A 27,457-nucleotide genomic window follows, 5' to 3' on the forward strand; every position below is an offset into this window, starting at 1 on the left:
TAATAAAGTCATTCAAAGAATTTCTATTACACAATTTAGTAAGGGCTACATTTCTAAAAGTAATTTCTCCCCAGTCTCATTATAGTTATGTTCTCTCACATTCTGATAGTAGCCTTAGACATAAATATGTGGCAACTCATACAGGGCTAATAATTTCAGCTAGGGAAGTAGAACATGATTTTATTTGTTGAACAGAATTGCCCAGTATTTCCTAAGATGAGGACGAACTGTTTTAAAAAAATGTGTGGGAAAACTATTAAGTTGGTCCATGGGCCATCTGATTTCATGTCTGAATTTACCTGCAATTGTAATCCTAGCACTGGAATAGCTGCGTTCTAAGCTAGGAGAAGGAAGTAAGTTGAGTCTTTCACTTTTATCAAAAACAAAGAATCTTTCAAGTCCTTGATATTGTTCACTTATAGGCTTACTTCTGAGGGCTATTTCTTGTAACAACTAGGAAACAAAATATTCAACAGAATTACGTTTTTTATCTCATCAAGGCGAAGCAGCACATTCGTTCATTGACACCTACTGTGTTCTTGACATGGATTCTGCCCTCATCAGGTTTAGGTTCTAGTAGTGGAGACATAAATAACACAACATTTATATAGAGTAGGTTCTGAAAAATGTGTAAAACTCAATTATTACGGTAATTATCTAAAAGCTGCCATCAATCTAAGGAGGACAGAAGTTCATGAAACAAAGTTTTTCTTTTTCCTTTCTTTCCTTTATTTTCTTCCCTCAGTGTCTTTGCATATAAATTACTCTGAAAAATAGAGTCTCTCTCATATGCTGTGCTTTTGAACTAGTGTCTTTGTCTATACATAAAATAATCTCAAAGATGAAAGTAAAATACTGATGGGAATAAATCTGATCTGACCATGGTCATAAATCCAAGTTAACAAAATACTCATCGTGAAGCAAATATGCAAGTAGAAAACAGACAAGAGCGAGCTAAGTAATTTGTAAAGTTTATATAGCTAGAAGCTAGCAGACCTAGGTTTTGAATATAGATCTGTCTGATTTGGAGTCTAGGCTGATTCCACCACCCTATGAATTCATGTTGTGATGTGCTTTCATCTTAGGGAAGAATTTAAATGGGATTAAAAAGCACATGAGTCTAGTAGGAAACAGATTAGAGACTCAGTCATGAGAGCTTTAGATGGACTTAAAATATAACCAGAGTGGCTATAAGCATTTAACAGTTCCCTAATGGGTCTAATTAGTGCCCAAATGCCGTGTTTCAAGGGGGTAACCAAAACAAAGAAAATTACTATAACTCTATCCAAATTTATAAGTCATATAATAGATAAAATATTACAAAACCAAGCTGGTGATCAATAAAGCATTTCTTTCAAAGACAAATCTAAGTCCTCTCTACTCTTGACATCTTCACTGCCTCTTCTAGACACTGATTACCAATTCACAGAACCCTTTCAGCTCCAGTGGAACCCATATTTGGTTTAGACAATTGCAAATCTGAGAAGGTGTTTTAAAGCCTTGGTTGACAGACAAGAACAACGAGAGTGGGTGTGTTTGTTTTTTTCCAAACTCACAAAGTTAACTATTAGTAGTTTCACAACCAGAACCAAGTGCCCCTGACTTGTCCATGTTCTTCCTGGCACGCGACCCTACCTCACTGCTGCTGCTCAACAAGTTAGTACTTAATTCCACAGGCAGTGCCACCTTTATGTAGGACTCAATTTCTGAAAAGTGAAGCGCAAAATGAACTTTCTTACACTCCATTTGGAAGTCAAGAAACGTCACTGCTGAAAATTGCCCCTACTGCTCACTCTTGAATTTTTTACTGGAGCACAACAGATTTCTAAGGAGTTTCTGCTCAGGGAATGACTTTGACTAGGAAAGGAGGAGAATAAAAACAGTTCTCGTCTAGTCATTAGGGATGAAAAGAAAGTAGATTCTACCACTATATATAAAGTACCGGGCTCCATGATGTAATCATTTACACTTACTTTTTACATTAATGGTAGAAGGGATCAAAATATGATTAGCAGTTTTTTAACATTTCAATGTTAATTATGCAATATGTAGATATGTACAACACATAACTTGACCACACAATTTAATGTCAGTAATTTAAAAGACTTGCTTCAGACATCTATATATTAGACTTTATGAGCTAATTGTATTATTGCATTGAAGTCTACATATTCTATTCCAGTACAGGTTTTAGACTTTTGTTATACCTGAGTGTATCCATAAAAAGTTACGATTGTCTTAAATGTTTCCAAAAATGCTACCAGACTCATACTCCATGTATTCTTTTACATTTAAAATTTTAACATGTTTTTAAGATCTATCCATGTTCATAAAAGTAGCTCTATTTCATTCATTTTAACTGCTACATTGCTTTCCATTATATGAATTACCATAGATTATGTATCTGTGAGTTTTTTCTAAATGCCTTTTATTAGGTTATAGAAGATAAATTCTCGCCCTGGGGCAAAGGTCAGGAAGGCTGACGTCCAGTATAGAAGAAGTGGGTTCACCGTGCTCAGGATTCTTCCTCCTATAAGCCAGCACCCTGCTTGTGCAGATGGCACCTCACCCTCTTCATGACGCCCTGTGGAACCTGGGAAATTAGAGTCCCTGTTGTTCTGTTTGCAGAAAGTCCTTCTAGGATCAATTGTTTTCTCCTTTAGAGGAGGGGGTAGAAAAGCCCATGTGCAGTGAGGCTTTATTTTGGGGGATCTAATATCGGCTAAATTGTGGGAATGTCTTTCTAGGAGGGATTGGGATTTACTTTTGCCAGACACATCAGAATATCAAAAGGCATGGATGAACATTGTGAATTTCCTGGCTTGGAGATTCTGAGCAAGAAATGTACATTCAAATTCTATACCTATGCTAAAGCAAGGCCCAAGATATCCATTTTTCGGGTAAGATGTTTATTGACTTGGCCCAGATCCCCTGCAGACATCCTTTTCCTTTCATCTTGCTGCACCTGTGAGAATGTTTCCTAGTGTATTCCTCCAATGACTGAGCAGACTTTAGGGATCTAAGGTTTTTGCAGAGATCTCAGTTCCAATTTCCCACTTCAAAAATGGAGAATACCTGTCATGAAGTGGGCTCAGAAATCCAATGCCCCAGACAGAAGCAGCAGCAGCTCAAGTATTCATTCTCTTACTTTTTTGGTCCCACTTTCAGTTCAGTCATCAGAGAGATTCATTTCAAATAACTTTAAAGCATTGTTAAAATATTTGACTGGCCCAATTTCCAAAAAATTTAACATTTGAATTACCCAATTTCCAAATCATTTATTATTCATAATCATGATTACCTAAGATTTTTAGTATATAGAACAGAGATTCAAATATAATTTTAAAATTTGGCAATAGTGCAATAATGAGTTAATTTACCCTTTTTTTCCTCTAAGAAGAAACAAAAACTACACCCGTTTCTTTATTAGCAATATTCTTGAAAGAATTATCTTTTAAACCTTAAGTTGACGTTAAGCCACAAAAACTGATTCTATCTACATATCTGTATTTATTTCAGTTTAACCAGTGAATATACAGTAAAAAGCTAGATGGAATTTCTTATACTAAGTTAATCATAATAATGAATTTCATTTAGAAAGTAAAAGCACTCAGCATGGTGCATGAGATGGGTCTTAAAGTATTATTTGTCATAGAAAACTATATGTTATAACAGCATTAACTTTATTAGAATTTGTTTCATAGTCATTAACATTCTTTCCCATATGAGTCACTCTTCTATTATCTTGTGATAATACAAGGTAACACATTTTAATTTCAATAGGAAGTAGCATTTAAGAATACATTGTGTCAGTATGAAATTTTCTTATGATGTTTCCTATAAAATTTTCAATATAATAGCATAATAGGGATTTACCAGTGGTGACTCTGTAGGTTTAGAATCTTCAAAGTTTGGCCTCTCATGCAGATTGCTAAATTCCAAGGATTCTTTGATGTCTTGAGATAATTTCTCCTTACTGGAAGGATTTTCTAAATCTATATTTGGCAAAGAATCCTTGCCCCTAAGTGATATGCAGGAGTCAACAGATTTTTTATTACTTTCTGTATCTATACTTTGCTCTCTGAAAGTTCTTTCCAAAAAGCTGCTTTCTCCTAATTTTTCAACCGCAGGAGAATAAACATCAGGATCCACAACGATGTCACAATCTGTATTTGAAGTTCCTGCTATTGAAAACACACATTTACAGAAGTTAAATAAATTTAAGCAAATAAACTGATTAAACTGTTCATAAACAAAAAGTTCTGTGGTGTAAACTTTTACCAGTAAACACATTTATCAACATTTCTTTTTTTTTTTTTTCTGCTTTATTTCCCAAACACCCCCCCGCCCGCCCCCCGTACGTAGTTGTATATCTTAGTTGCAGGTCCTTCTACTTGTGGGATGTGGGATGCCGCCTCAACGTGGCCTGACCAGCGGTGCCATGTCCGCGCCCAGGATCTGAACCCTGGGCCGCCGCAGCGGAACGCGGGAACTTAACCGCTCGGCCACGGAGCCGGCCCCTCAACATTTCTTTATTGAGTTCTCAGTGTTAAAATACTTTTACTCTGTTTATGTTCATAAATGATAATCATAGTTTACTTATATATACATTCGAACCTGAGTGAGACCAATGAAGGGAGCTAAGATTTTGTTTTGTAATGAAATCTTGAAATTGAGGCAAACTTTTATTTCAGCCTGTAGTTCAATTCCCACTTTCCTAGCCTCTCACCCACTCAAGTTTTACAATAGCAATTTATGAGACAAAATGCAGAGGGAACCTTATTTCCACGTTTTACTTCTTTTCCTTAGCATGCCTAGTGCTGAGTAGAGGGCAGAGGGAAATCTGCCAGATGAAAGAGCAGCAGCAGTTAGGGGCACAGAAAATGATTAAGCTGGGACACCTGCCTCTGGAAAGCCACAAAATGAGCACGATTATATTAGTCACCTACCTCATTAAGTCTGCTTTAAATAAATCACTCAGTTTAGATCACTGGTTTTCAACCTGGCGGCACAATGGAATCATCTGAAGGTACTGTTTAAAAGTGTCAGGGTATGAGCCTGACCCCAAACCAATTAAATCAGACTCTGGCAGTGGGACTCAAGCATTGTTTTGGTGTTCTCCCCCCTCCAGCAAATTCTCCAGGTGATGATAATATGCAGCCAGGGTTGTGAAACATTGGGCTAAATTTTCTGAAGAAGGAAAAGTCTTTAAAAAGCTTGCACCATATTGCTTTCAATCAAAATAAAAATGTGTATACCATTATCAAGATTGAATACTGCTTCATCTGATTATAACTATTCTCTTTCCAATATAAATATCTCATCTCTATAAATAGACCATCTAAAATAGTAGAGGCTATGACTAAAATAGTCTCTAGTGATGTAAATTCTGCCTTGCAGCCTAAAAGACCTGTTGCAATCAAAGGTTTATAAAATTCTGCAATTATACATAGTATTTAGAACTTTCACTTCTAACAACTATCACCTCTTAAATTCATACATACTGTGAGAAATGTAATAACTTATAAAAACTTTATAAAGGGTACTTAATGAAACTTCCATAATAATGATGTACTTCCCTTCTAAACTTGAATAGAAATTATCTGATTTTTTGGTAGAAATGGATGCTGTTTCCTATATTTAAATGTCTAAAACTAACCACCATAATATTTTTGCAAGATTGCAAACTTCCACTATTAGGATCTATTGCTGCTGAAAGTGACGAAACAGCCTGTTAATAATGTTTAAAATGCAATGCAGAAAATATAGGTATGATTTAATTTAGTCTAGTCATTGGAAGCCCTGTTAAGTCATAAAAATTAGATATCTTGGCTCAACATCAAAAATCAATTAATCTAACGTCACATCAACAGGCTAAAGAAGAGAAATTACAAGATTGTATCAATAGATGCAGAAAAAGAATTTGACAAAATCTAACACTTACTCATGATAAAAAAAAAATCTCTCAGAAAACTAGCAATAGAGGAGAACTTCCTCAACTCAATAAAGACTACCTACAAAGAACCTATAGTAACATCATACTTAATGGTGAGAAGCTAGACGCTTCACCCCTAAGATAAGGAATGAGGTAAGGATGTCCCCTCTTACCACTCTTTTTCAACATCCTACTGGGAGTCTTAGCTAATGCAATAAGACAATAAGAGGAAATGAAAAGTATACAGATTGGGAAGGGAGAAATAAATCTGATTTTGATGACATGATTTTCTATGTAGAAAATCCGAAGAATCTAAAAAAGCAAAACAAAACTCCTGGAACTAATAAACAATTTTAGCAAGTTTTCAGGATACAAGGTCAACATACAAAAATCAATCACTTTCCTATATGCCAACAATGAACAAGTGGAATTTGAAATTAAATACGCAATACCCTTACATTAGCATTGAAAAATGAGATACTTAGGTATAAATCTAACAAAATACATACAAGACCTATATGAGGAAAACTACAAAACTGTGATGAAATAAATCAAACAAGAACCAAATAACTGGAGAGATAGTCCATGTTCCTGGATAGGAAGACTCAATATTGTCAAGATGTCAGTTCTTCCCAACTTGATCAGAAGATTCAATGCAATCTCAATCAAAATCCCAGCAAGTCATATGGAAAGTTTATATGGAGAGGCAAAAGACTCAGAGTAGCCAACGAAATATTGAAGGAGTAAACTGAAGTCAGAGGACTGACAATATACTACTTCAAGAATTACCATACAACTATTGTAATCAAGACAGTGTGGTATTAGCAAAAGTACAGAAAAATAGATCAATGGAACAAAATGGAGAATCCATAAATAGACCCACATAAATGTAGTCAACTAATCTTTGACAGAAGAGCAAAGGCAATACAATGGAGAAAAGATAGTCTTTTCAACAAGCAGTGCTGGAACAACCAGACGTCCACATGCAAAAAAATGAATCTGGACATAGACCCTTTATCCTTCACAAAAATTAACCTAAAATTGATCATAGATCTAAATGTAAAATGCAAAACTAAAATCCCTAGAACACAGGAGAAAATCTAGATGATCTCAGGTACGGTGATGACTTTTTCAGTTACAGCCCAAAAGGCACTATCCATGAAAGAAATAACTGGTAAGTTGGATTTTATTAAAATTAAAAACTTCTGTTCTATGAAAGACACTGCCAAGAGAATGAGAAGACAAGCCACAGACTGGGAGAAAATATTTGCAAAACACACATCTGATAAAGTACTGTTACCCAAAATATACAAAAGAATTCTTAAATATCAATAGTAAAAAACACAACCCAATTAAAAAATGGGCCACAGATCTTAACAGATACCTTATCAAAGAAGATATTACACAGTAAACAAGCACATGAAAATATACTTAAACTCATATGTCATTAGGGAATTGCAAATGAAAACAACAAAGAGATATCACTACACAATAATTAGAACAGCAAAAGTCCAAAATATTGACAACACCAAATGCTGGAGAGGATGTGGAGAACAGAAACTCTCATTAATTGCTGGTGGGAATGCAAAATCATACAGCTACTTTGGAAGACAGTTTGGTGGTTTCTTATAAAACTAAACATACTATTACCACACGATCCAGTAATCATGCTCCTTAGTATTTACACAAATTGAAAACTTATGTCCAAACAAAAACCTACACGCAGATGTGTATAGCAGCTTTATTCATAATTTCCAAAACTTGGAAGCAACTAGATGTCCTTACGTAAGTGAATGTATAAGTTAGGGTACATCCAGACAATAGAATATTATTCAGCACTAAAAGAAAATGAGCTATCAAGGCATGAAAAGACATGGAGTCACTTTAAATGCATATTACTAAGTGAAAAAGGAAAATCTGAGACGGCTCCATACTATATGCGTCCAACTATATAACATTCTGGAAAAGGGAAAACTATAGAGACAGTAAAAAGATCAGTAGTTGCTAGGGGTGAGAGGGGACAGAACTATAAAAAGCAGAGCCTGTGCTCTGTGAAGGTAATCTAGGGTTTTTAGGGCAGTGAAACAATTTTGTTTTGTACTGTAATGGTGGATACACGTCATTATACATTGTCCAAACCCATAGAATGTATAACACCAAAAGTGAACCCTAATGTAAACTATGGACTTTGGGTGATAATGATGTGTCATGTACATTTGTTGATTGCAACAAATATACTACTCTGGTTTGGGATGTTGATTGAGGAGGAGAAACTATGGCTTTGTTGGGGCAGAAGGCATATGGGAACTCTGTACTTCCTGCTCAATTTTGCTGTAAACCTAAAACTTCTCTAAAAAATAAAGTCTATTCGAAAAAATTAAGTATTTTTAAAGTAACACATATAGGTATTTATGTTCGCCATTTTCTCAAAGGCAACTGGGACACCATACACCAGGTGGGCAAAAAAAATACCTTCTGGATTAGAAATACAGAGCCCTGTAAAGTCCGAAGTTCCCATGTGGGTATCATTCATAGTCAGTCATAATGATTTACAGGCTTAGTATTTGAAGATGTCAAAACCAGCAGGATTACCACAAATCACTGTTCTCTACCATCTGCTACCCAATCAGAAGGTAATCACCAATTTTACAAGTATTTTAAACAACAGTCTTAGTATCTCTCACATCCTTCACATAAGATATATTTATTGTTTTTTCTGAAAATCCTAAGTAGATCAAGCATAATATTTGAAAGGCAAATTGAAAGTAATCTAGTTCCTATATTTTAATTTAGGAAAATGAGGTCTAAGAAAGGAAGTGACATATCCAAGGTCACACAGTGATTTAAGACAGAAATGGAAACAACATCTGACTCCCAGGATACTTTGCTGTGACTGTCTTTAAACGATGATCTTACCATCTGGAGATTGAAAACAGACAGTCGCACACAGCATTCTAATCTATAGATCCCAAGAGAATGACCAGTAATAGCAATGTAGGTAAACAAACAAGATGATTTGTTTTATTTTGGTTTTATCACTTATGTGAAACTCTACATCAAATTTGAATATCTTGGGAAAAGATTTAACACAAGGGAGGACAACAGGGGGCCAATCAGACTTTTGTCACTAATAGTTCATCCATATAATCTTTTAAATGCTAGCTCCATCCATAATAACTTTTAGAGAGACCTATATTGGCTGCTTTTTCTTCCAAATACAAACACTGTTGCCTACTGACTGAAAAGAGTATTTTCTAGAAAACTATATATTTTCAACAAATTTTCTTCTGAGTAGTAAATTTTCTGGGTTTACAATGTACAGCATTATAGGCAAATCTTTTGTATACTGCAATACTCATTGGTTTTATTAAATTACCAACGTTCATTGTTAACAATATTAAGCAAAAGAAAAAAAGTTACCTTTTGAGTTATCTTTACCATAAGAAGAGCTATTGCTCAAATGAAGACGTAAGCGGTCTGTTTTTCCCTTGGTGAAAACATGTTGTTGCTGGATGTCGTTTTCATACAGAAAAGTATTCTGATAATCATGAAATGAGCAACTTTCATGTTTAGGGACAAGCAAAATAACAGAATTTAAAGAAATCATATTAAAAAAGAAAGAAAAAGTATAAGCTTATTAAAGCAAATATAGTAAAACCTTCATGGAATAGAGTTATTCATATTAACAATATTTATTTTAACCTTACTGTGGACACATTCTAAACTACAAGTAACTAAACAGTGTGATGGATGTAAAAGAAATAAGCAACTGGGCCAAATCTGATTAACTGCAAAATTTCAATTGAAAGTTTCTTTTTTAAATCATTCTGAAATACTTTTTGCTCCTTATATTCTTTCTTCTAAAAATGGAGTTATCTTTCAAGCTTATTAAAATCCAGGTTGTGTTACTTACATAAACTTTTTATTCGTTCATGAATGAACTAAAAGAGCTAAAAAGCCATATGTGGTATTTATGTTTCAATTTTTCATGATAATTACTATATACAAGTATAGTTATAATTTAAATAATATTTTCTATGAATTGAGTAATATATTTAATAATACCTAATATTTATGTAAGCTCTATATAGTACTATCACAAAAACTCATGGATTTTGCTTAACCAGAAGGTCTCCTTGTGTCACTTATGATCCTTTAAGACTCTTCTTAGAAAAGAAGAAGCTCTATGGGCACCTCCAAACCTGAGCTGCAAAACTATTGCCACACCATGATCAGTAGCTTTTTCTGCCTTCTCTAACACCATACATGGTTAGGCGGTCAAAGCAAAGACTTCAGATAAGATATATACAAGTATGAAATTAGAGAGCAGGAATGCCGTTCATTTCCTTTGGGATACAGTAATAGATATAAACCTCTAATCTACTGACCAGAATGTTGTCTCCTGCCAAAAGCAATTGGGTGCTAGATGTCTGGGTGCATTTGTCCAAAAATTGGGCTTTTCAAGTCCAAGGGCATCACTTACGCCCGTTGCTCTTACAAAATGCTGACAGGGGCCTAGGTTGATGTGAATGTATAAGTAAAGAATCGGTCTAGGGGCTGCTTAACAGGAACCTCATTTTGGTGTTTACCCAATTTAATGCTCTGTAGTCAAAACACTTGAAATCCTAGCTAAAGTTTCAACATCAAAGGGGACTTGGAATAATTTTTAACCTTACTAACAGACACAACCAGATACTATTTTTTATTTGGAAATGACAAAATTCTACAAAAAAGCTACAAAGTGAACCATTATTCTTCATGTATTTGCTTTATCACACAGTGAACATAATAGGAAGTAATCTATAGTTTCGTAGCTCTTTTTGTCTCTCAACCTAATTATACCTGTTTTTATTTAGGGTTCATAACAAAGCGAAGTAAGGAAAATCCACAGAGTATCTTTGGAGAAAAGAAGAAAGCTCCTATGAAATAAGACATGCTCAGCCATTTCAAATAATAATCCCTAAATTCAGAAGCATCAATTAAATAATCCAGATATTGAGTATAAATATATTATAGAAAATATTCCAACTATTGAATGTCAACAAATATTGGCACTATTGTACACAAATTGAAACATGGCTTAAGTAAAACATATTCTAAACATACTTTAAAGTCACGTGTTTTGTATGTATGAATTTCTCATTTAAAGAGACAGCTGATTTTTTTGTTGGTTTTTAATACACATCAAAGCGAATTAGAAATGTCTTACCTTTGCTGGCTGTCTGCATCAGCTAACTCAACTTTGTAAGGCACGAAGTTCCCTGGATCTTCAATGTCCTCTTCGCAAGTCTTATTAAATGCATGTTATATAATGTTAGTATGTTCAATAAATTTACTATACATTAACCAGCTAACTTGTGGGTAACATTTAGAGAATTTTCCTGCTATAAATATTGTCATGAGCTCTCTGACCATATGCCATAGAACACGAGTTCTAAGAGAACTAAATATATTCATCAGATATTTGTTGAGGGCATTTGCAGTCAGTCACTTTATCATTACTCTCATATCTAGAACCAACAATAACAACTTATGTCTCATTATGTAACTACTAAGAACCAAGGAGATTAGTGACTAGGATGTTTCTACTTCTCTGGCCAGCATGTTGTAAGTTTACTCTCGGCATCAAAAATTTAATGACAAGCACACACACATATATATGCATGTGCATGTGTATTTATTTGTTCAATATCTTGAATTTATCCAGAGGCGAAATAAAAATTTTGCTAGGTACACACACAGACACACACACACAAACACACACAAAGCGGAAGCTACTAACATGAAGAAAGTAGTATTAAAAAGGCACTTCCTCCATGCTGGTCTTTTTCTGTGACAATAACAGTAACAGCAATATCGAAGAGAAGTGGGCCATTCAGCTACTGGATAACTAGACAGTTAGAGAGATGCACTGAGTTTGTCACAATTTAAACCTTTTACCTGGAGCTCTAGCACCTACCAGCTCCAGCTCTAGCTGGTTCTACCTAGCATCTACTAGAAATTTGTATTCAAGTCATTGCTAGACTAAATCCCTTAAATCTTAATACTGTTTTTGCTTTAAATAGAAAGTAATATTAATTGACATTCAAGAAACTAAATGTATACAAATTTTGTTAAACAGATGCCATATAATGAGACTAATCTTCGTTTAAAAGCCTGATAACATAAAGAACTAAATAAAACAAACACTAAACTACTTTTCTATAAAAGAGTGAAATGTCTTTTCATCTCCCATACCACATGCTTCCTAAAAGATGACACAGTATCAATTCAGCTCACAAATTTACTGTCTACATTAAAAATAATACTCTATTTTTTCCTATTAGAGTGTTTCAGTTTAAACAGTTGTAAATTTCCTATTAAGCTATGTTGAATTATGAAAGAAATTTTGTTGAAAATAACATATAGTTGTAACTATATGAGTTTCCTGTTTGTTAAGTAATATGAATGGTCATTACGCACTTACATCATCTAGTTCGACTATTTTTAAAGATGGTTCAGGTCTCTCTACGTTTATTTCTTCTACTGGCAGAAAAAGAGCTGGCTGTTGTACTTTGGTCTCCTCAACTAGGAAATAAGATTAGAAAATAATATCATCAAAGAACATACCTTACCTCATAATTTCCTATCTTCAAATAATATAGCCAACAATAAAAAATTAGTGTTCTCCTGTACATCCACACAAAAATTTAAATGCCATCAATTTCCCTAGCTCAAGTAAAATATACATCTTCTTAACATTCAACTTTTAAGTGAAACTATTTAAATTAAGGCAAAGTAAATCTAGAGAATAGGAAGAAGAGTGTGGGTGATTTTGATCTGGAGACAAAGGCTACATTGTCCAATTGAGAATGATACAGCAAAGAAAACCAAAAGCAGATGCTGATCAATGCTTACTGTATATAATTTGAAATAATAAATTTGAAAATATCTAATCAGGGCTGAACTAACCATCACTATCTTCATCATTTTCATTCTGAGAACACTGTGCCTCACTGGCAGTTTTACACTGAGGTATGAATGTCTCCAGCAACATGTTTCGAAGTTGCTCCTGTGGAGTTCTACAAAACAAGAAAAAAGCAATTAAAAGACTAACATACATTATCTGAAACTTGCCCAGACAAGATCTTGATTTATTTCACAAACAAGTGAGTCTACAAAATTAATGATGAAACCGTAGCTGTACCTCTAATTCAGGGAAGAAAAGTATATTTATATAACAGTATCTTAATCCACTAAAATAATTTAGTAAATCAAATTAACATCAAAGATTTTTTAATTGCGTATACTATTGTTTTTCATTTAGGATGAAAATCAAAGTTATGAGAGAAGTCAGCGTTCTTGCAAAAGCCACATGAAGTCCATGAAACATACCACGCTATTTAAAAAGCTAATTTATGCATGTGTGTTGTGTCTCACAGCCTTGGCATTATATTGATAAGCTCTAAGAGAATCTAAAGACACTTTTCTAAATTTCCACCATGCAAAATAGGATGATAAAATAGGCTCCCATGAGATGAATCTGAAGTGTTCTGGCTGTGGCATGTATCAACCAATTTACCATGAGGTTTGATATGATGTCTCATGCTGGGGGCAACGAAGCACAGGAATTCTCGGAGATCAAGAGTGTGCATTTGGTTCCAGGGGATATTCCCAAATTATTGGGGAGGGGCTCACTTTTAAATCAAGAATATAAGTAGTGCACAGCCCTCCTAGACCATGCAAACTCAGAGTCCCCACATAAAAGCAGGACCTTCTTAACGATATTAGTAGGTAACATCCATACAAAATTTAAAATTCACCAGGCTCTGTTCTAAACAATGTGGGTTATTAAATCTTAATAAATAATTAAATAGGCACTATATAATAAATATTAAATAGGCACTAGTATTATCTTAATTTTACAGAAGAGGAAACTGAGGCACAAAGAAGTAAACCAATTTGTTCAAAGTCATTCAGGTAGTAAATGCAGACAAGAAATTTGAACCCAAGTAGTCTGCCTCCCCGAGCCCATGTTCTTAATAATTACTCTAGATTGCCTCTTTTACAATTTGCAAAGGCACTAAATATTTAATAATCTCCTGCAATCTATGGTTATGTGCATTCTCCCGATATATGTAATGTATATATGAGAAAACTCCAAACTATTTATATATCATTCAGCTTTGTGTCTCAACAAATTTGATGAGCATGCCATCGTACATACACAATTTAATTAAATGATAGAAAATATTAGAGTGAAGCTCAAAGACAAACTGGCACCTGGATACACTGCACTAAAAATTCAATCATATATACACGTAAATGTACTATTATCCAGATGCTCCTTCTTCATGAAATGAAAACTTATCTAATTTTTCATAAGTAAAGCCCTGAATCAAAGACTTATAGAGTCCAAATAACAAAATGTTAGAGCTGAAGGGGCCCTACAGATTGTTTATTCTAAACTCAGTACTTTGCAGACAAGAAAACATGAACCAAGAGACCTTAAGTGATTCTTCCATGAACAACTAGTCAGTCAATGAATTAAATTTGCCTTCTGGATACTGGGATCCTCGCACCAATGCTTTATTAAAAGATCATGCCACATTAATAAAGGATGAAATATCTTTTAGAATAGGATTATCTCACCAGATTTTTTGCTTTTAAAATTTAAACAAATTTATCAAGCATTGACCAGTTCATTTCAGAAAACTTTTGATGAGTGGTTCTAAATTTATTCTGTGAATCAGTGTTAGGCTGTTTGCATGAGAATCACTATAAAAGATCTTCTTTAAATGCAGAGCATCATACAGAGCCTTAAAAACACTGATTTTTAGGTCTGTCTGGGGTTGGGTTGAGGAATTGGTATTCTAAAAACTTGCCCCTGGCCCTTCTGATGATCAGTTAGAATTGAGGCGTACATGTAATGAAGAGTAGGGGAATTAGAGCAGGGGTACCAGTTCATTGCTAATATCCATTCTTAAAATACTCTAAATCCACATCTTATGCTCTCTTTCAAGAAACTTTCCAAGCATTTAAAAGATCCACTGGATATATTAAGACCGTTATTAAGATCTATCAACACTCATGTATTGGTTGCAGGTAAAATACAAAAATGCTACTGTCCAAATCAGAAAAGAAATTCAAAAACAACGTACAATAGATCATATATTTATAAGCCTATTATAAAACATCATAATGAGAGGCAAAAATAAAGTGTATACTGTGTTCATGGTTATCAACATGGGAAACTTTTCCAAAGCAGAGCATCAGAAATTTGTGAATTGTAAATGGATAGCCCTACACCAGCATCTGTAATTAAGACATAAAGAATTAACTCAAAAAATGACTACTGTTAAAAAATAACTGTGTAGGGCCAGCCCAGTGGTGCAGCAGTTAAGTACATATGTTCTGCTTCGGTGGCCTGGGGTTTGCCGGTCGGGGATCCCGGGTGCGGACATGGCACCGCTTGGCAAGCCATGCTGTGGCAGGCTTCCCACATATAAAGTGGGGGAAGATGGGCCCAGATGTTAGCTCAGGGCCAGTCTTCCTCAGCAAAAAGAGGAGGATTGGCAAAGGATGTTAGCTAATCTTCCTCAAAAAAAAAAAAAGAAAATTAAAAAAGAAAAACGGAGTAAATAAGACCCTAGTAATTGTGTTCACTAACTCTTCTTTTCTGCTAAAGAAATTTGCCAATGGTCAGTATTCAGCATAGCTCCGGACTTCATGTGCCTGTGATTAAAGCTTCTTATATTGTCCAAGTACAAATGATGGTGGTCATTTAATACCAAAATTGTGCTTCTTTTACTGTATAAAAAACTCAATGTGAAAGGCAGCCACCAAAAACGATGTGACCTTGGGATTACTTTTATGTACTAATTCCTAAGCTAGAAAGTGGCAACTGACAAGTATCCACTACTGAGTTTCACACCTGAAGGACTGCTCCGGGTGCCATACTTTAAAAGAGATAGAGACAACTTCGAAGGTAGTTACACAGGAAGAACCAGAACAGTATATGAATGAACTCAAAACCCTGCCACATAAACCACAATGGGATATGAATATGTACCTATTAAAATGAACACCAACAGAAAAATATTCAAAAGTAAACAGGCACTGGGAAAGACGGAGAGCAACTCGAACTCTCCCACGTTGCTGGAAGGAATGCAAAATTGTGCAGTTGCTTTGGAGAATAGTTTGGCAGTTTCCCATAAAGATACACATGCACTTACCACACAACCCAGTCGTCCCACTCCCGGGCATTTACCCAGGGAATTAAAAATTTCTATTCAAACAAAAACCTATATACAGATGTTTATAACAGATTCAGTCACAACTGCCAAAAACTATAAATCAGCAAGGTTTCCTTCAACATATGAGTGAATAAACTGTATATCACCATGATGAAATACTACTCCACAGTACAAACGAATATATTTTGATTAACTCAAGAACATGGATGAATCTTAAACGCATTTTGCTAAATGAAGGACACAAAAGGCCGGATACTGTAGACTAACGATATAAAGCACTGTACACAAACAAGTTACTCTATCATTGGCAAATTTGCTTCTCACAGTGAAGTTAGTTAGCAGTTTTGAAACTACTGGATATACATATACACTAGGGTTGATAAATTAATAAATATATCATAGATGATGAGGGCCAGGATTCTCACTGTAGGTGAACAAAACTACAAATAAGCAAAGAGAGAATGTAAATGAACCATGCGATGCTGGTTTGGAGTCAGAGGTATGAGTGTGAACTCATAGATAATGTGAGCTCAACTCATAGATGAACACTCACGTAAAGTGTTCACTTTAATGGATGTTCTGTTAGATAGGCACAGAAATAAATTTAGATGCATGTGCATACTGGGTTAGTGTACATACATATCTACCTGTTCTCTGAGAAGGCCTAGACTCTGACACCTGAGTAGCAATGAGCACACCTAGACTGCAGATCTTGGTTTCTGAACACCATTCTCCAATAAAAGGAATCAGGATTCTTTGGAGAAATGATTCCCGGGGCAGGGAAATGCATCTTGAGTGCCAGAAAAATAAAATGATGTTCAACGCAAACCAACCAACCAACAAAAAAAGGATAAGGAAAGGTTGAAAGGACAGAGAAGTCAACCTGAAAGAGCACTAAATGATCAAAGGAGGAAGTATTTGAGCCAGAAAATAAACAAAAATAGTATTGCATACTAATCTTAAAAATAAAAAAAGTCATGAGTCCACATAAATAAACAATTGAAGAAATGAATGAAAGTAGGAAAAGGGGTATTCTTCCTGGAAGAATTAATAATTAATAAACTATATTAATTTATCAATCTAGTAAATTAGATGACTAATTGGAGCAGGAAATAGAAATAGGGAAATAGAAAATCACCAATAGAACAGGAGAGTAATAATTGTTGCAGGCAAAATCCACTGATAAATACTAAAATTAGTGGGTGAAAGTTTAGGAGAAAATGAGATTTTACATCATCTCAAAATATCTCCCCAAAAATATTTGTTAATTACTATGATGTGAATGTTTGTGCTCTCCCTCAAACTCATATGTTGAAATCCTATCACCCAATGTGATGGTATTAATAGGGAGGGCCTATAGGGTCGATTAGATCAGGAAGACAGATTCCCAGATGGGATTAGCACTCTTATAAAAGAGGCCTGAAAGAGTCATGTGAGGACACAGAGAAAAGAGGGCCATCTGTGAGTCAGGACACAGGTTGTCACCAGATTTTGAATCTGCTGGTACCTTAATCTGGACCCCCCAACCTCCAGAACTCTGAGAAATAAATATTTGTTGTTTATAAGTCACCCAGTCTATGGTATTCTGTTACAGTAGCCCAAATGGACCAAGACATTAATTATAAAGGGAAAAGAGTGATTTTACAGAGGAGAAACTTAGCAAGCACCACGTTAACTATGTGTTCAAGGTTAACATGCTGGTAATGAGATATACTGACAACATGATCCTGTGATATCATGCCCTGAGAAGGGCATATCCTCTCTGTGGTATTCTTCCTCAAAATGTACAACCTTAACCTAATTATGAAAAAATATCAAATAGACCCAAATTGAGTACCTTCTATGAAACACCTGGCAGGTACTCTTCAAAAATGTCAAGTGCATGAAATAAAAGGAAAGACAGAGGAATTGTAATAAATAAGGAGATATGACAAAAATGCAACGTGGCATCCTGGATTGGATCCTACAGCAGAATAAGGATGTTAGTGAAAAAACTGATGAAATTCAAACAAAGTCTGTAGTTCAGTTAATAACATTATTGGTTTTGATTTCTTGGTTTCTGTGGTTATGCAAGATGTTACCATTAGGGAAAGCTGAATGAATGATATATGGGAATCCCTTATACTATTTTGCAGTTCTTCTGTATGTCTTACTGCAAAATGAAAAATTTAAAAGGCAAAAATCTGCCATATGAAAAACAGTTGAAGAGGCATGGGGTAGATATTAACCTGTCACACACAAGCTTCAAGGGAGACATGAGGGCTGATTTCAAAAATCTGAAGTGAATGCCACGGAGAGGATAAATTCAGTTTGCTCTATATTGGCTTAATTGGTAGAATTATGACCAAGTTTAGAAACGAGCCAGAGACAGATCATAGCTCATTAGGAGATATTATAGCAGGCAGAATGTTCCAAAGATGGAATGGGCCACCTCCTGGGTGGTTTTGTATGACTGAAGGTGAAGCAAGGGCTTGATGACCATTCCTCAGGTACATTCTAGACAGGTCCTCCAACACCTCACTCCTCAAAATGTGGTTCAGAGACCAGCGTCATCCACACCAGTATCACCTGGGAGCTGTTAGAAATTCAGAAGTGCAGAATCTCAGGCCCCGCCCAGACCTAGTGAAGGAGAATCTGTATTTTACCAGAGTCTCTAGGTGATTCATAGGCACAACAAAGTGGGGACAGCACTGTTGCTGGACAACTGAGCTGATGGCCTTTAAAAGCACCTCTCAATTAGTTCATATGATGGTAAAACGATGAATGACTCTAATGTACTCAGTCATCATTGTGTTTTACTATTTTAACAGTTTAGTTTTTAAACAATGTGTGAAATGATGCATCTAATGCTGTAGTCTTTGAATAAAATATATTTGAATATTATTATTAAAACTACAAAATTAAAGGTCTAATTAACTTAAAAGTAGATTCAGAATAGTAGAGCCTTGAAAGTTTATGCTAATGTAAAAGAACTGACAGCAATATTCCTTCAAAGTAATCTTTCATTTATCACATTATTTTTGCTATTCTTAAATGCTATGCCATATTTGTGCCTTTTCCCCACACATACATTTCCATTTCTCAAGGCAAACTCTAAATTAATGACTTAGCATATACATAAATAGAATTAAAATTCTTATTAGAACAGTGGAAACGTCCTAGGGATTTAATATTGCTTTAAAATTATTTATGCAAATATGAAGCACACATACAAAATTGTTACAGAAAGCATGTCACACAGCAAGGAGCATAAATAGCTTTTATACTTCTTGTTAATAATGCAAAAATTCAGAAAATACCTCCTGTGTTTTTTAAGCCATAATTTTTCCATATAGGATAAACTGTCTTCTTTAAATTCAATCTTAAGTGGCTCTCTCCAAATTTTTAGATTAGTTTGTACTTCACATTCTTCCAATGAGTCTATAAAAATAAACATAATGTGCATAAGTAATGTAACCTCATCTATAAATTACTACATCTTCTCTCAAGATACAAAACTTACCATTTTTGAGGCAAATATGCTTTGATATTCATCTATATAATCAATAATTCTAGGTTAAAATAATGAAAAATATTGAACTTGGTGATTTATTAAATGACCGTATAGTTTTCTTCAATAATCCCTTGAAATGAAAGGATGTTATGATTCACAAAGTTTTTTAAAGCAACTAATTCTTTTAAATAATAAAAACAAATACAAATAGATTCATTATATATTCTATAAATGCACACACACATAAAGGTATGGATTATAGCCACTGACAATAATATTTACACATTATGGGAAACAGAAAATAAATAACTCAGAACAGCACCTGCAGGAGACAACTGTCCTCAAGAATTTATATCTACACGGCAGTTTACTTCCAGATGTTTCTGAAGTACTACTAAATTAAAACGACTATTGAGAGAGTTCTAAAACTGATGGAGATTTCTGGGAAAGAAAGTAGTGTAAATCAGGGATTACTAGTCTCTCCACTCTCCCAGATATCACCCCTCTCTCAAAACTGACCATCATAGGGGGAGAAATGTTGGAGGAGAAGAAAGGAGAGTGATAAAGATAGAAAACATTATTTTTATAGACTTCAAAACTACAGAACAGTCACAATCTCACTACAGACTTTAATGATTAGCTTCCAGAAACAGCCAAATGTCAGCAACAGAAATAAACTAAAAGAATGTAACTCTTCTTCTTCCCAAAGACTAGAGCAGCACTGAAGAAAGCAATTGGAGAAAGTCCTGAGAAAAACCACCAGAATGCATTAAAGTGAAAGAGCAGGAGTCAAGGACGTGAGCAAGTAAGTCATGGGGAAAAGGAGATCCCTCCACTATGAGTCCCCATTTCCACTGCAAAACAAAATATTTCTTGACAGTGAAGCTGAAAGAAAAAATGAATACTCACTGTTTTTTACTGCGTATGTCATAGAGAAGAGCCACTGGGCTTGAGAGATAACCCCCAAATCTAGGATGATGAGGAGGAAGGAAGAAAAGCAGCTGGCCTGTGATTCACTCTTCTCCCATTACCAATGACAGAGTCCCAGGAAAGCAGGATAGCAGATGACCTGAGTTAATTTGCCTGTAAATATGTTAATAACTGTTGACCTTCTGGCAAATAGATTAATGCTATTTGCTAGAAGGAGAATCTTTAGCTACGCAATGCATTTAGCAGGACAGCCCTTGTGCAGGATTGCTTATAGAAAACAAAGCTAGAACACACGGACTTGTAAGGTACTTCTCCCTGAAAAATGCCACAGAAGCTATGTAACTGGGGTTTTCATTTGCTCCCCTGTCTCATGGGTCACTGGCTACTTTTTGTGAGAATTTGTGTGAGATGTCCCTTTGTTCATATTGATGGGATGGTGGGTATTTTCCTTAATAGATAGTGCAAAAGTGTTAACGGGAAAATATGCCTGACATGTTTGAAGAACAGACAGGAGGCCAGTGTGGCTGAAACAGAGCAAGCCAGGAGGAGAATAACAGGAGATGAGATTACAGAGATAATGGACTTCCGATCACATGGAAACTTCTAGGCCATTGTAAGTACTTACTTGCCTTTCACATAGAAGGAAAACAACCTTTAGAGGACAGTAAAATAAAATCAAGTTAGAAATCAGTAACAGAAATAACTAGAACACTTGGAAACTGAAAGAACATTACAAAGCTAAAAGGCCAAGAAACATATCAAAGATGCTCATTGTTATTTTTAATGAGGTACACAAATTAAATATACCATTTCATCTCCATCAGGCCAGCAAAAATTTTTTGATCTGACAATGTAAGTGCTGGCGATTATGGAGAGCAACCAAACCTCTTATGCAGGTAGGAATGCAAACTGATACAAATACTATGGTAAATAATTCAGCTTTATCTAGTATCATTGAAGACACGCACACCCTGTGACCCAGCTATTCCACTCCCAGGAATAGACATCCTAGAAATGCATGTGTGTGTGTACCAGAGACCCATACAAGAATATTCATAACAGCATTGTTCGTAACGGCAAAAGTGGGAAACAACCCAAACAACTATCAACATTTAAACAGGTAAATAGTGGTATATTCATATAACAGAAGACTATTAAGCAGTGAAAATGAATGAAATACAACTATGCACATCTTCTTGGGTAAGTCTCAGTAAAATAATATTGAGTGAAATAAACAAGTTGCAAAATAATACATATACTATCTTTCTATTTACATAACATCTAATACATGAAAAATTAACAATAGATTGTTTAGAGATACACACATGCAGTAAACTGCAAAGAAATCAAGAGAATGAAAAAACACAAAACTCAGGTTAGTGATAATCTCTTAGAGGGGAGAGAACAGGTGCTTACTGTTTCATTTTTCTCCATAAGCTATATAAATTTTACAAATGTTATTTTATATCTACTTAATATCTTAGGAAAAGGAAAACATTTACAAACATATACACATAATACATACACAAAAACATCATTTATATAATACTCTGGGACAAAAAACTCACATATTATATCAACAAACATCCTCGTCTTAATGATCCTCCACAGCAGCCACGCTGTTAACCTCACTTCTTTATTTAAAAACACTATCTTCCATTGGCTTTTACAATAATATGCTTTACCAACTTTCCTCCTATATCTATGACATTCTGTCTTCTTTACAGGCTTATCTTTCCAGGCCACTAAATGTAATTCCTCTCTAGTCTGTTGGGCTATAACACTCCTTTCTTGCTCTCTAAGGTTCAGTCATCCACAATTATCTTTAGTTCCGTTAACACAATATGTTCCCTCCACCACAGACCCTTTGCACATACTATTTTCTGTCCATATTCTTCAACTCATTTTCTAGACCTCAATTTAAATCTTTGTTTCTTATAAATCCTTTTTCTGACCACCTGTATCAGTCGAGATCCTGACAGGAAAACGAATCCTCAAGGGGGTAATTCAAAGAAGGTCAAATGAAGGGACTAATCACCATTTGATAGGGTTAAGGAAACAAGTGATGTTGAAGTATCCAGAGACTGAAAACAGTGGAAAGCTGTTACCAACCCTAGGTTTGAAAGGAAAAAATAAGAGAACTGTTATAAAGTCATTGAAAGCAGTGGCTGTGCGAGAGATCATCTGAGTGGCGTTAATAACATAGGTAGAGAACACAGACTGCAAAATCAGTGGGCAATATCAAGAGAATCAACGTCTTTTCAGACTATATAATGTTGGAAAGCAGGAGAGTTAATGTAGGTCTGGAGGAAGGTTGTGAAGGTAGACTGTTATCCCTGCCATATGAAATCAAACTATTTCTGATTAATGTTACTAATAGAAATAGAAGAGGATATATTTGATAGGTGAGGGATCAGAAGCTACAGCCCACAGGCCAAATCTGGCCCACTAACTGTTTTTGCACGGCTTTCGAGCTAAGAGTGATTTTAAGTGATTGAAAAAGTCAAAAGAAGAATAATATACTATGACATGTAGTAACAACAGGAAATTCAAATTTCAGTGTCCATAAATAAAGTCTTTTTGGAATATAGCCACGTTCATTTGTTTATGTATCGTCTATGACTGCTTTCACACTATAATTGCAGAGTTGAGTAGTTGAGTAGTTCTGAATGACTCTCAAAACCTAAACTATTTATCTGGCCCTTTACAGAAAACTTTACCAAGCCCTGTACTAGGTCCATAGCTGCCCATGCAGTCACACAGAATGTGTTGGTTTTCTCCAGTAAAGACACTATATCCAGAAAAGCAAATGCGATTGGCATCATCATCATCTGATCAAGTTCACTATAACCAGTAGTCATTCTGCGAGACCACTGGCTTTTGCACCAAAAAGGCAAGTTAAATGGAAATATAATAAAAAGCAGTATTCCTGCATCTTTCAGTCTTTGATGGTGGCATTAATCTCTGCTATCCCCAGAAATGTAGTATTGCCTTCTGGCATGCAATTTTAGCATAGTAGTTGGTGGCAGGGGACAATTCTAGGGTCTTCTACTTATGTGTTACCATAGCAATCTTTATGCCACAGATCAGACTACCCATATAGAGATTTTGTCTGTTAGTAAGTATATCCATTCCTACTATACATTTAAGACTGGACAAATAACCACATAATGGTCCCATAGTCCCAATGCATTACCATTAGACAGAATCAAGACAAGACTTCATCGATCACTTCACTTCCACAAACCCCTAAGACTGACTGGTGGACTATGGTGGTATTTAGAGTCTCCAGGGATAAGTGTCAGCTCAGAGCTAGAATCTAATAACTCCTTTGAAGGTCTGGACATTGCCTTTCCTCACTGCATGTTTATTCTGGTAAATAGCCATAAGTTCTGTGGTAAAGGCTTGGAGGAAGATACATAGTGTGCCCCTGTGGCCATACTACAAAATCCGTAAAAAGATTCAGCCTCTATCTCAATTAAGAGGCTCGAGATCTGTGGACCGGCTTAGGTCTAGGAACTTTATAAAAACTCTGAATCCCCAAAATGGTGGCTCAAGTTGAGTCTCTGCCCAGAGACAGAAATGTTCTACTCATAAAAGTAAAACAAGAAACTGTACAACTTTTTCATTCCTAGGTATCCCAATTAGCATCACAGATCTCTGTGAATTGAAATATTCTGATTACTACTCTTCCCTGCCCCTTATTTTGGTAATTTTTCCACCACAACTTTGATGATTATGTGCCAACACCTGGACTCTACCAATCCAGGTTTTCATTATTCTTTTGAAAATAGGCAGCTCAATTCACTTAAAGCATCTCCTTCCACAACTATCTTCAGCCTATAGAGGAAAGCCCACAACAAACCTTTTTCAGGATACTGGTGCTTAATATCTCAGCAATGAGAGAGTCCTCTGGGCCCTCATAGATGGTAGAGTTAAACCTGCATGAGCAGGTTGTACATTATCAATTCCAACATTTCTATCTTCCAGAGCCTTCAAATTTCTTCCCCTACAAAACGTCAGGGAAGTTCCAGTATCTCAATCTCATAAACTGAAAAATCAAGTCCAGGCTTCAATTAACCAGTTTAGTAGGTGGATTGTTAATGCCATTGCCGAAGAGCTTGAGCCAACAGATTAAGACTCAAATCCTATGCGAGTACATCTATACTGATAAATTCAACCTCATCTAATCTGATATTTAGCTTCCTTAATCCAACATTCTTCAAATCTCTTCCTCTAATTGCTTCCCAGATTCATGTGATACAAGTTGACAAAATACTGCAAGTTCCTCAGTGCGTGGTAATTTTCATGGGTGTAGGTATTGCACTTCTCCATCCAGGGTATGCTGATCATTCGATTGAATCTCTGACCTCCACTTGGACTGTGAGTGCCAGAAGAGATTGTCATTGCTTTTGCACATCACTTTCCCCCACAGCACATAATATGTACTCATTATTTGTTGATGGAATGATAATAACAGAGGAATGTTTTCTTCCCTTAACATTTAAAACATTACTTATACCTAAATATTGGCAAATAATGAAGAACAAAATTTATTGGCAAAAAATAAAAATAGCCAACAACATTTCACAAGTGTTAGTGAAAAGCCAGTTAAAGATGAAAGTCATTTACTGTCTATCAAATTGTCTAAAGTTAAAGAACTATATATATGGGTAAATAGCCATCTCACGCATTGTCAGTGGGAGCATGACTGACACAGTCATCATTTTAGTGGACAATTTGACAATATTCATCAAAATTTTATAAAATAAGTCACCTCTAACACAACATTTCTAGATTTAGAAATTCATTTTAAGGCAATCATACAAGTGCACCAATAGCTAAGATGATCATCATAACTTCTTTACAATAGTGAGAATTAGAAATGAAATAGCCATCAATAAAGGTCTAATTAAGTAAATTATGGCATAGAGAACACTATTCAAGTTACAAATGATGACATGTATCTATATTTATATGAAAAGTTGTCCATGACAGAATCTAAGGGAAAATGCAAGTTAACAAATAGCATATACAGTATTACCCCATTTATGCTTGTGTGTGTGTGTGTGTGTGTGTGTAATGATGTGTATTAAAAATTTGGACCAAAATGTTAACATTTATTATCTCTAGATGGGAGGATTAGGATATTTTCATGTTCTTCTCGGTAACTTTTTATATAACAAAATCTGTTAAAATAATCATATTACTTTCATAATATAGTCATTTCCACTATGAAAAACAAAAATTTTAAATGGTTTTGGATTTCTCTAATCTAATCTGATTTAATTTATCAAATCAGTCCCAGTATTATTTTAAATACTACGTATTTCAAAAAGGACAATTAAAAAGGTATTTCCATGGAAGTCAATTCATTTCAGAGTAAAAAAGAAAAAAAAATCAAAATATGAAAATACAAATAAAAAGCACATAAAATAACACTGCCAAAGGGAGGTATATTTAGGTACATACTAAAAAGAGAGTAAACAAATGAAGTCTTGGAAATGTTAATGAAATTGACGCATCGTGAGCAAATATAGAAAAAAATATTTGAAAGAGAGAACATTATTTAGTAAAAACTCCAATTCTAGTTGGGAAGATGGTGTGTGATACCTTGATATTAAGAATTACTCTACGTTATAAAGGAGGAATAATCAGGAGAGTTCCTTCACTGGAAAAGAATGAAATGAAATAATAAAATTGGATGCTGTCAACCAAGATACACGATTAAAATTTATCATCTATCATTATATTTTCAATGAAAAGCAACTGGAAGTCTCTAAAAGATTCTGAGTAATAAAATTAATAAATCACATACTTTAAAAGCACATGAAAATTCTCAAGAGATACCAGGAAACTTAAAGCAAAGATACGGTACACTCCAGTCATCCAGATCTTTAATGTCTAGAACATGGGTGCGAAATCATCACACAGAAATAAAAAGAAGAAATATTTCTTCCAAAAGAAAGAAAAACAAAACACAAATCAATTCTCCCTCTAAAGTCCACAGTAGCCCTTGAAATATATTTTAAGACATTCATATAAAAAAACACTTTGCCTCTCTATCTCACAGATGGTCCCATTTTATGTTTTGTAATTACATCTCAAAAAGGAATAGTTGTCCTCATAAAAATTTCCTGTTAGGAGAGGGGGAGCTGAAAGAATCTAGTTTGCCATTCGTTCAACAGCCTGTATTTGTCAGAAACAAACACAAAGACCCCCAGTGGCCAGTATTCATACATATTAAACCACTAACCAATAGTCACACAGCGAGTACTCCCTTGGGGAGTTTTATCAAACTGCTATCCCGATGTTACTAGTTTTTGAACATTCCATCTATATTCACAGAGAATGGAGATAAATAAAATAAACTCAGCTTTACCTTACAACATTCATTTTATAAAGATAGGTGTACCTGCTTTTGCTGCTTGTAAGTTCTGTTTCTCATTGTCATCATGATGTCCAGTTCCATGTTGATTTAAAACTTCCTGAAAGGACTGGGCAGATGCTTCTTCATCAAATGATCCTCCACACAAGAGCCTATCTCTTGGATTTGTACATTCTGCTCTTCTTGTTGTTGAAATTTCTACCTAAATTAATTAAAAATCTATCTAAGTATGGTTTACTAAATTTTCTGTATCTTAAGAGACAGGTAGCGTTAATTATCAGGTATTATGAATCACACATTATTCTGTAACTTGAGTGTTTTTAAGTTGTACTTATTTGTTTGCTTTATTGACTTCTTTAAAACTCCATTGACAATTATAAACGGTCTCTTCAGAAATTATTAAAACTAGAGCCTACAGGACTGAAGATTTACCATTAGTTATTCATCAGTGTTCTCCCTGGAAAGCTGCAACAGCC

General features: G+C 35.0%; 1 protein-coding gene across 14 annotated transcripts in view; it reads right to left on the reverse strand.

Moving 5' to 3' along the window:
• ZBBX (zinc finger B-box domain containing) overlaps positions 1-27,457 on the reverse strand; it is a 140,108-nt gene that overhangs the window by 27,469 nt on the left and 85,182 nt on the right. For 8 of the 14 annotated variants that reach the window (XM_070582180.1, XM_008516231.2, XM_070582183.1 and 5 more), the window contains 8 exons: positions 27,009-27,183; positions 19,470-19,590; positions 12,887-12,996; positions 12,402-12,502; positions 11,145-11,224; positions 9,356-9,495; positions 3,877-4,184; positions 300-453 (listed from right to left, as the gene is read on the reverse strand). In XM_070582180.1, the coding sequence (XP_070438281.1) occupies positions 300-453; positions 3,877-4,184; positions 9,356-9,495; positions 11,145-11,224; positions 12,402-12,502; positions 12,887-12,996; positions 19,470-19,590; positions 27,009-27,183 (1,189 nt within the window). The remainder of the gene's footprint in view (positions 1-299; positions 454-3,876; positions 4,185-9,355; positions 9,496-11,144; positions 11,225-12,401; positions 12,503-12,886; positions 12,997-19,469; positions 19,591-27,008; positions 27,184-27,457) is intronic. The other 6 variants (XM_070582185.1, XM_070582182.1, XM_070582181.1 and 3 more) reach the window with 2 other exon arrangements.

This window comes from Equus przewalskii, chromosome 18, assembly GCF_037783145.1.
Source record: "Equus przewalskii isolate Varuska chromosome 18, EquPr2, whole genome shotgun sequence".
Classification (NCBI taxonomy): domain Eukaryota; kingdom Metazoa; phylum Chordata; class Mammalia; order Perissodactyla; family Equidae; genus Equus; species Equus przewalskii.